Consider the following 11,431-nt stretch of genomic DNA (forward strand, 5'->3'; position numbering starts at 1 on the left):
CCTACCCTATTGCTGCTTCCATGTGCATTCTTATGTGCAAGGGCCATTTGTACTCTTTGTCTGAAAATGTGACCCTGAACCTAAACATAGGGGCGGGGTAACCATGCATGAGCTCTCCTTGGCCTGGGTGCCAACGCAAGACCCACACTCATGGACAAAAACCATTTGCCCATAATTTGGACAAAATTAAGTGGACCTTTTGAAAAAACCAAATTTTGTATAGACCTATATATGGACCCAAGGCCATCAACATTAAGCATGTGGCTTATTATCACCCCCATCCAATGCACTTTTCAATTGGGTCCTTTGTGTTAAGACAATAGAAATCACCTCCCCACTCCCTATGAAAAATAGAAATGCTTGCACTATTGATGTTTCCGTGTGTACTTCCATTGGTCTTCCATGTTGATGCAAGGTCAAGCTCTTAGACAGAGAACTCTTACCCCCATTTTATATAAGGACATGAAACCTTGTCTACTTGCGTGACCATTGTGCCAATGTGCAAGCCAATGGGGAAGATGCGGAAGCATATGATCGACTTTGGGGGGGGAGGGGAGCGGTCTTTTTGTGTCTACCCATGCCTAAACATAGACACACAAACGGAAGGTTCTATTCTTCTTTATATATTTTGGGGGAATGCATTTTTTGTCCGGAAAGTGTGCCCTTGTGCCCATACATAAGGGATGCAAAATGAACATTGCACACCTCCTGGTCAATACCCATTCACGAACTCTCATTGACTGGGATGCTGGCGCAAGAGCTACGCTCCCAAACAGAAAACATTATCCCGTAATTTGGATATAAAAGTGGACCTTTTGAGTAAATCAAATTTTATAGAGACCCAAAATAGACCAAGGTTATCAATATAAAGCCTATGGTTTATTATCACCTCATTCATTGAACTTCTGAACTGGGTCCTTTGTGTTGAGACGATAGATCAAAGATAAGTTTCAAGTCTCTTACAGTTGCCAATGACTTCATCTCAGACAATAATTGCCAATGAAGCCTTATCATGCACGGTTTGAAAAATCCTATGGGGTCCAATTCCAACCAATCCAACTTGAGTTGATCATTTTATATGAAAACTAGGAATATTTCAGTTTTTCTAAACCTATAATGGTCTGATTCCAAATTGGAATTGGTTGGAACCGATTCCAGGCTTTTAAAAACTAATCTCATGTACTCAAACATCGAGGATAGCTTCTCCCCCACCTTCGGTTTCGCCATTATCAAGAAAAGCTAACTCACAAAATAGAAAACCCGAAAGAAAGGATTAAATAATTCGAAACTTAGTTCTCCAAGAAAAACTTTCTCAAGATCTTCTCAAACCAAGGGCGAAAAGTGAATATTTCTCGAAGTGCTTGCAATTTTCATTGCATAATTGGCCAAATGGTCCGCTATCGAGTTCCTTTTCTTAAAGCAATGGAAATTTTTCCATTCAATCAAGATTTTACTTCTTTGGCTACAAGCAGGGGTTGTAGTTAAGGGACAATAGTCAAATTTTGTCTGCAAGGGTGCCTAGAACTTTTCATATATGTGTTTTCCTTGAAGCTTCCTTCGTGTTCAATTTGTGAGACAATGGCGTCTTGTTCCTTTCGTCTTCTCATGGGTTTTAAAATTTCTTAGAATTTGACATGGATATCAACGAGGGAGTGCTCTTGTTTGAGATATTCACAGGAAAGAGGTCCACAGATGAAATGTTTAAAGATTTCATAAATATCCATAATTAAATGGAAGGAGGTTAGGTACGCCATCGGCTTTCCTAGAGGTAGTTGTTCAACCAATGTGATTGCTTGGATGGGAGGGACATAAGGGACTTTTATAAGGGGAAGAGGAAAGAGACAGACACAAATCTACGCATACCAGTGGCATACACATGCCTTTCCCATTATTTCATAGATAAAAAGGTCTATGTCCGGGGGGGTGCATGTTGCGTCCAAACACAAATGGGACGAAATGATCGTTCCACCCTTTATGAATGGTAGAAATGCCCACCCTATTAGTACTTCCATGTGCATTTTCATTGGGCCCAACACTAGTGCAGGGGCCATCTGAACTCTATGTCTGAAAATGTGACCCTAAACCCAGACATAGTGGCCGGGTGCAAAATGATCACTGCGGCCCTCCTAATTGATACCCATGCATGAGCTCTCCTTTGCTTGGGTGCTAGCGCAAGACCCACACTTCTGGACAGAAACATTATCCCATAATTTGGACAAAATTAAGTGGACCTTTTGGAAAAACCAAATTTTATATGGACCCATGGCCATCAATCACCCCCATCCATTGCAATTCTCAACTGGGTCCTTTTAAAGACAGTCAAATTGATTGACAATAGACCAATGACAAGTTTCAAGTCTCTTATAATTGCTATGACTACTTCATCTCTAACTATAATTACCACTGAAGCCTTATTATGCACGAAAACTAGGATTTCAGTGTTTTTAAACAGATCCTGGACTGATTCCAAATTGGAATTGGCTGGGATGATTTGATGAACTCACCGTAACTAAATGTTCTATAAAATTAGAGGATAGACTTGACTTCTAAGAGCCACCTTCTGTGGATTACTACTGTTTTTGCTTGGTTCTACCCTTTAAATAAGAAACTTTTTCTCAAAAAATGTGACCTTTTTAAATCATGGAATCTCCTTGATTTCCTTGACAATTAAGCGCATCTCAGAAAACATTATTCAATTGCATTTCTAGCTCGTGTTTTATATTTTCTTTTTTGTTCCAAGGAAGTTAAACAACTTAATTGGCTCCTTGGCAAAGAGGGTATTGTATGTGACATGCACGTACAACAGTTTGGCCCATTTTCGATCTATGGAATCAAAACTAATGTTTTACTTAGTTGGTTATGTTGCAATTGCATGTTATATATTAAATATTGAGAGTTTGAATAATATTTGTGTCTAGAAAAGCATGATTTCATCCTAAGAGTTTTATAAGAAACTTGAACTGTTTTGTGGTCGTGCAGTATGTGTATTTCAATCAGCATGTTCAAGATCAGCTATAAGAATGGAAATTGATGAGCTACTAGTGGGGTCTAATACAAAGGAGAAAATGACCAATTGTTTGATAGAAGACAGCCATGCCTCGATTTTAAGCTGTAAATTAGATGTTAAAGAGCCTTTAATTAAAAAATAATAATAATAAAAAAAAAATTCTACTCAGTGGCCCATTTTAATATGAGACATGCATGGCTCAAGGGAATGAATAGTGAGTGAAAAACCTAACCACTCAATATAAAATCTCATAGGCGGTGTTTTGGTTCTAACTAGCTAATAATTCTGTCCGATTCTAATTCTAAAAAATATGAATATATCAATAACATGTAAATGCTAATATCAAAATGAAAATCAACTTACAGAGGCCAAACCCCAAAGGCAAAGGGGTAGGGGTAGGGGTAGGGGTAGGGGTGTGGGGGAGTGGGTGGGTTAACTTGTGATGTGATGCAGGGCCATATGGAGGAGAGTACTTTTACAGCACTTTTATCGTAATTCCATCAGGCACTTTGAGTATTTTAAAAAAATTAGTCATGTTGAATGCTCATTTATTATTATTAGTACTAAAGACTTGCTATATATGCCTACAGGGTAGTGTAGGGTGGGGTTGGGTTGGGCCAAGGCCTCAACCCAGGCCCGGCCCAATCCAGCCTTGGGCCTCAAATTTTCAACCCTAACCCACCCTATGGGCAGAAATCTCAGCTTACACCCCATTTAAGCTCGAGGCGGGTTAGGGCAAGTTCAGGTTGACTGAGCTTTTTTGTCACCCCTAGATCGAAGATTTAAATTAAGGACTTCTTTGCTTATCCAAAAGAAACTGTTGTTAGTCCTTACGAAAAAAAAAAATTATATATATATATATATATATATCAATTGAAATATTCCCAACAATTCTGTATGAGTCATTGTAGATTATAATATCTTCCATTGCAAGTTGCCATCAATGAATGCCTATGACTACTGCCAGGAAATAATTTGCAACGGCCAAGTATTGGAACCTTCAATGACTCCATGATGATATAAGAGTGGAGCACTGATTCCCACAAAGATAGTCCCGTTTGAAACAATTGAACTCTAGAAATTAGAAAAACCCAAAGAGTTAAACCCTGATTGGTCAATGACTGAGGTGGAGAAGGCACTTGTGTGGTGTGACTTAAAGAGTCAAGAGAGAAATTGATTCCTAATCCACCACATTGAAATCTTCTATCCTAAATTCATTATAAGGTCTAGCTTTTGGTGGAATATTACTGTTGTTGCTTAGCATACTATACTTTATATTGGATAATATATACTTTTCTCTCAAAGACATTAAACATAGCATGGTTTCTGTATTTTTGCTTCCCAAAATTTGATTCTGATGGCATTTCAACTTCTAGTTTTCGTTCTCCTCTTTGGGATCTCATTAAGGCTAGACTTAGTCACCGGTAGAAGGATCATAGGGAACGAGACTGATCAACTTGCTTTGCTGGAGATTAAGAAACAAATTGATGATCCATATGGAGCACTAGGTTCTTGGAATAATTCCATCCATTTCTGCAACTGGGTAGGGATCAAATGTGGCCGTCGTCATCAACAACGGGTTACCAGCTTGAATTTACGAGGGAAGGGCTTGGGAGGAAACATATCTCCTTCCATTGGTAATCTCACTTTTCTTCATTTTCTCAATGTTGCAAACAATAGCTTCCATGGCAAAATCCCCCAAGAGATCGGTTATCTGATTCGACTACAGTACATTTATTCCCAAAACAACACTCTTGAAGGAGAACTTCCTACCAGCTTGGCCAACTGCACTCATCTTAGAGAAATCACGTTCGGCAATAACAAGCTCGTTGGGAAGATTCCGGTTGAACTTACATCTTTGTCAAAGCTGGAGATAATTTCTATTTATAATAATGGCTTAACAGGAGAAATACCAGCTTCTTTTGGGAATATTTCATCCCTCCAAGGTATCGATTTTGGTGGAAATGGACTGCAGGGGAGTATTCCAGAGTCCTTTGGTCAGCTAACAAACTTATACTTTCTAGGACTTCATGTAAACAAGCTTCATGGTATGTTCCCTGTCTCACTATATAATCTCTCATATCTCGAAACTATTTCTCTCCTCGAAAACCAACTGCATGGGAGCTTTCCACGAGACATGGGCACCACTCTTCCACATCTCAAAGATCTACTATTTGGTGAAAACCTTTTCGCAGGGAGCATTCCGGATTCCATCTCCAATATTTCAACACTTGAAATGTTTGATCTCACTGAAAACAGTTTTATTGGACCAGTCCCTAAAAATTTAGGAAATCTGCAAAACCTTCAAGTATTCAGTATTGGTGGAAATCAATGTGGAATAGGAGAAGCTAATGATTTGGATTTTCTAAATTCTTTGATCAATTGTACACATCTAATGAGTGTGGACATACAAGTTAATGGTTTTAAGGGTCTGCTCCCCAACTTCAAAGCCAATCTATCAACACAACTCTCAATACTTTATTTAGGAGAGAATCAAATATCTGGAACCATCCCAGTGGAGATTGAGAATCTTGTCAACTTGACCGATTTGAGCATGGAACAGAACTTTCTCGAAGGTAATATTCCGTCTGGTATAGGGAAACTTCAGAAGCTTCAAAGATTGTTCTTGAACCAAAATAGACTTTCAGGACAAATACCTCCTTCTATAGGCAATCTCAGCCTTTTATTTGAACTCCATTTAGATACCAACAACTTGAATGCAAGCATTCCTTCCAACATTGGAAATTGTCGGCAATTACAGTACTTAAATCTTTATAATAATAGCTTCCAAGGCCCAATACCTAAACAACTCTTTCTTATTTCTTCCTTATCGGAATCTCTCAACTTATCTTATAATTCTCTGGTAGGTTCCCTACCTACAGAAATTGGTAACTTGAAGAGTCTTTCTACATTAGATATCTCTGAAAACAGATTGTCCAGTGAAATCCCCTCTTCAATTGGTGACTGTAATAGTTTGGAATATCTTTATATGAGGGGTAATTTTTTTGAGGGAACAATTCCTCAATCTTTGACTCTTTTGAAGGGGCTTCGAGATTTAGATCTCTCACTCAACAACTTATCAGGGCAAATCCCAAAAGATCTGGAGAAACTTGCAGCAATACAAAGTTTGAATTTATCCTTCAATAATCTTAAGGGGGAGGTACCAACAAAAGGAATATTTGGAAATGCAAGTGCAATATCAGTGAATGGAAATGACAAGCTTTGTGGGGGCATTGCAAAGTTACAATTGCCTACATGCACCAACCATGGATCTACGAAACAAGAAAAGTCTAATGCTTTTAGAATGATTTTGGCAATCATCGGTGTTGTTCTTGGGTTTCTTTTGATTTCTTCATTTCTTACTTTTTATTGGATAAGAAAATCAAAAAGTAAACCTGCATCCACACCATTAATCGGTGACTGGTTCTTAAATCTTTCTTACAAAGAGCTCTTCCAAGCTACAGGGGGATTTTCTTCAGCCAATCTTATAGGTTCTGGTAGTTTTGGCTCTGTATACAAAGGGATCATCGATCAAGATGAAACAATTGTTGCAATCAAGGTATTCAACCTTCAAAATCCAAGAGTTTATAAGAGCTTTATGGCTGAATGCAAAGTATTAACAAACATTCGGCATCGAAATCTTGTCAAGATTTTAACTTCATGTTCAAGTCTTGATTCAAAAGGCCAAGATTTTAAAGCCCTTGTTTACCAGTTCATGCCCAATGGGAGTCTAGATGATTGGTTGCATTTGCCTATGGAGGGACATAATCATTCAAGGATTTTAAGCTTTCTTCAAAGATTAAACATTGCAATTGATATGGCTTCTGCATTGGATTACCTTCATCACCATTGTTATGTGCCAATTGTTCATTGTGACTTGAAGCCAAGCAATGTTCTACTTGACAATGATATGACTGCACATGTTAGTGATTTTGGTTTGGCGAGACTACTTTTAGAATCTGACAACGATTCATCTCAGACTCAAATCAGTACCATTGGGATAAAAGGATCTATTGGCTATACTGCTCCAGGTAATGAATAAACTATACAATTTTATTTTGAATTATCAACATATTAAATTTTGATTTTGTTGATCTAAATGCCCTTTACTACATTGTTTTTGTTTATTCTATCCAAATCTATTGTGGGATGCTAAATAAGCATTGCACCTGAATTAGATTTAATTCTTTTTAACATAATCAAAGAAATCATTGTTTCTAGATTAAAAAAATGACCATGTAACCTTCTATTTCTGAATAATGTGTTCAAAATTTTCATATTTCAAACCATAATTTCTTGAATTATTTGAGAAAAATATGCAAATCTCTTATTGTTATACTAATTGCGAGAGGTTTCTAAATTCTAGAATATGGCATGGGCGGAAGGGCAACTATACAAGGGGACGTGTTTAGCTATGGGATTCTTTTGTTGGAAATGTTCACAGGAAAAAGGCCTACAGATCAGATGTTTACTGGTGAATTAAATCTCCATAACTTTGTAAAGGCAGCTTTACGTGTACACGTGATGCAGATTTTAGATCCAACACTTCTATGCAAGGAAGAACAAATTGAAGAAACTAAAGATGATGCAGTCAAAATAACTGAAGGTCCTAGTCATAGAACAGATAAATTGCAAGATTGCATAACAGCAATAATTGAAATTGCACTTCAATGCTCTATGGAATTGCCAAGAGAACGTATGAACATGAATGATGTGGTGAGGGGTCTACATTTAATCAAAGGGAAATTTTTTTGAAGCATATCCATCAATACAGAGCAACCATGCTTGATTGAAAGGTAATTCTCAATTTATTACTTTTGCAGTTATTATGTTATCTTGGCTGCTTAATGCTTATGAAAAACCTAAGGAAAAAGAAACCTCTAGATCATGTAGGAGAGGTAGGCTAATCTAGAGTTAATTTACATCATGGTTTTCAAAAATAGGTACCATTACCAATACCAATATGGATCAACTGTATGGGGTCAAATCGGACAATATTGCCCTTAGTTTGATTAATAAATCATTTTTTCGATAGATTTACCCACCCTTAGTTTTAATTAATAAATATTTTCTGAACAGATTTACCCCCAATTAGATCCATTCCACTAATACAGGATCGGGTACTGATGCTAGTATGGAACGGCCATAGCAGGCCAAATCGAATGGTTCTACCCTCAATTTTGATTGATAATTCATGTTATGGACATATTTACACCTAGTTAGAACTGTTCCCCTCTCTCTGCATTCAAGATATCTAAAAGAAAAAACTTTCCAATTTCAATCCTCTGAGGCTAAATTCCCTTCTTGCCCCTTTGTGTGGTAAAGGATCTACTTCGAGTGAAGGTGAGGTCGTATCTCTTATCTGGAGCTCCATATTCCCAAAAAATAAAATAAAATAAAATAAAATAAAAATAAAAATCAGATATTTCTATTAGAAATGTTTTGGTAAATGCCTATAGCATGTTGATAAAATTTGAATGTGAATGAGGTAAAAATTGTGTGCTGTTGCTGTTTCTTTGATTTCAAAACTGAGATTATTCCTTGTTACACATACATCATCGACTCTCTAAAGTTGAGAACCTTTGAGCTAGGAAAATTGTTTGTTTTTAGAAAACAAGTTTTCATCCTAGGAGTATTATATATAAGTAACAAGCATGATATTGTCGGCCCTTAAGAGCCCCTCAAATAGGCTGATTTAATTTCAATTTCGATGGGTCTTTGAAGCATTTGACAAACAATGGTTGTTTTTGGTACGCATTCTCAAAATAGATTTTGGTTCTGAAACACGTTCTGAAGCGAGAAAAAATTGTTAGAATGTGTTTTAGACCTAGGATCTATTCTGAGAATGCATTCTAAACACAACCTAAGGCATTATAGGCTGGATCACAAGAACTCACTGGATCTTTTTTGTTGTTGTGCAGTATGTGGAGTTTAAGCTCAGCTGTAGGAATGGAAATTAGAACTCTTTAGTAAAGATTGAAGCTAGCCAAAAGCATAAAAATTGATGAGCAACTGGACAGTGAACAGTTTGTTTGGTGGAAGAAATTTATATAGACTGGCCATGACTCTACTTTCACCTTGTCACTTAGATGTTGAGGAGCCTTCTATCATATTTTCATTTTCTTTTCATACATGTATTTACACAAAATAACTAATATGTGTAGCTCACTTGTTAGCTACCTTATGTCATAGAGACAATGTATCTTAGGTTTCTTGTAGTGTAGATACCCATGCATGATGGTATGAAAGACTTAAAAAGACTAAAGCACATAGATCCAAGATTTAAAAGACTTCTTTACTTTTCCAAATAAGTTTTTCTTGATCCTTACAAGAGCAATCACTAGAATTTTCAACAATTTTGATGTGAGGAAGTCTAAGTGATGCTGGCATCGGCATTTAATTCCACTCTATGAAAACATCCAAATCAGCTGAAATGTTTACCATAATCAACCAAAGTTCATAATAGATCGAAGATCTAAATTAAGGCCTTCTTTTCTTATCAAAAAGAAATTGTTCTCACACCTTACCAAAAAAAAAAAAAATTAGTGGAAATATTCCTAACAATTTTGATATGAAAAAAAAAATCCGTCCTTTTTATTTGTATTTATTTATTTTTTTTTTTTAATATACATAATTGACGGATATAGTGGCACACATCATGGAATATTGAGATCTACGATCTACCTCCACACAAAATCTATCCGAAAATAGCTATATCTAATGGCAGATGATATTGGCCATTTTTTATCATAAAAAATTTTTGCGCGGCCATGGATGATGCACAGCCATGCACAAAACCCTTGGTTTAAATAAAACACAACCTTGAAAATTAAGAGAGAAGCAGCAAAATGAATTGTAGAGACTAAAAGCTTCCAATATTGTAGTTGCCATCAATGAATGCCTATGACTATTGTGTTAGATTAAGTTTCAAAAGATGGTCAAAATAGTCTTTAAAGTCTTATACCTATTGCTTGAACTCTATTTCTTTTCATATTATTAGGAAATAATCTTACATCGATTAAGTATAGAACCTTGAATGATTTCATGATTATATAGGAGTGGAGCACTAAATCCATATATTATATGAGTGTGTAGACACATAATTTTGACGCCACTCCCCCCCCCCCCCCCCCAAAAAAAAATGATGATTTATGGATGGGATGAGGCTTGTACACTCTCTTTCGTTGAGGAATCTCAATTCTGCTCAAACCCAGTCTACGCAGCTAAATCTAGCTACCCTAACCCAGTCCATTTTGTATGAATACGTGGAATATGGTTGAGCGTAGGAAATATTGGGGGTCCAACCCAATGCTTCCCAATGTTATAGGGAGGTCACCGCAAGGGGTCAATAGTCATAAAATGACGATCGCGCCAGTTCACATGTTCAATCCTTGTTATCATTGAATAGTGTTTAAAATTGCATATCCATCGATATCTCACACGTGAAAATCAGATGGCCGGATGTTTTGCAATGTGTCCCTATAAGTTAGACCACATTAAACTATTTTAAACCAGCCCATCCCATTTGAACCCAATTTTAACCAAGCCAAACCTACCTCAAATTAAGCTAAAAATAACCTTAATTACTTTAAATTAACCCAAAATCAAATTGGATTTTGCTAAGCTAAGCCTACTTCAAATTGAGACTAAAACTAAGCTAAATCACATGAAATTAGGCTAAAATCAAATTACACTTAGCCAAGCCAAATTTAAAGCATTTGGATCAATTCGAACCAATTTGTCTTAAGCCAAGCCAAGCAAAAAGCCTTTTTTGGGAGTTCAAGCTTAAACTAGCCATCTAAGGGGTGGGAATTATTTGGTTGTTTAAAGCCTTTTTGAGAATTTAAAGCCATCTAAGAAATCCGCATTTTCTAATAGGCTACGCATACCAAACATAGCCTAAGTAATCAAAACTTAGATGAGAAGAATTCACTTTAGTTGATTTGTGACGCAGTTTGTGGAATTTAATGTGTAGGTTCAAGTTCAGATGTAAGAATGGAAATTAGGGGACTTAAATATCGATTGCAAGAAACCAAAAACATGAAAATTGACGAGCAACTGGTGGAGTCTAATACAAAGAAGAATGTGACCAATTTGTTTGATGGAAGATAATTATACAGACTAGCCATGCCTCTACTTTAACTTCGACACTTAGATATTAAATCGCCTCTTATCATTTTTTTCATTTTCATTTTCATTTTATTTTCACTTGTTAGCTACCTTATGTCATGAGGGGTAAATATCTCAACTTTCTTATGCTCTGGATTTGCTTGCCAAACTTTTTAATGTGTAATTCCATGATATGAGTACTTGCAGTAGCAGTAGCTCAAAGACGCTGAGGGTCAAGGATTTATTGGTGAGGTATATTTTCCTTTTAACAATAAGAGAACTATTTCGGTAGCCGATTTGATCGCCTCCAGGGCT

At 36.6% G+C, this 11,431-nt stretch overlaps 1 protein-coding gene across 1 annotated transcript; it reads left to right on the top strand.

Moving 5' to 3' along the window:
• Positions 1 to 4,343: 4,343 nt before the first annotated feature.
• Positions 4,344 to 9,275, top strand: LOC122071545 (LRR receptor-like serine/threonine-protein kinase EFR). Its single transcript, XM_042635914.1, has 3 exons — positions 4,344 to 7,038; positions 7,374 to 7,803; positions 8,929 to 9,275. The coding sequence occupies exons 1-2, from the start codon at positions 4,365 to 4,367 to the stop codon at positions 7,760 to 7,762; spliced, it is 3,063 nt and encodes a 1,020-aa protein (XP_042491848.1). The 5' UTR covers positions 4,344 to 4,364; the 3' UTR covers positions 7,763 to 7,803; positions 8,929 to 9,275.
• The last annotated feature ends 2,156 nt before the right edge of the window (positions 9,276 to 11,431 follow it).

Source organism: Macadamia integrifolia, unplaced genomic scaffold, assembly GCF_013358625.1.
Source record: "Macadamia integrifolia cultivar HAES 741 unplaced genomic scaffold, SCU_Mint_v3 scaffold_260A, whole genome shotgun sequence".
NCBI lineage: Eukaryota > Viridiplantae > Streptophyta > Magnoliopsida > Proteales > Proteaceae > Macadamia > Macadamia integrifolia.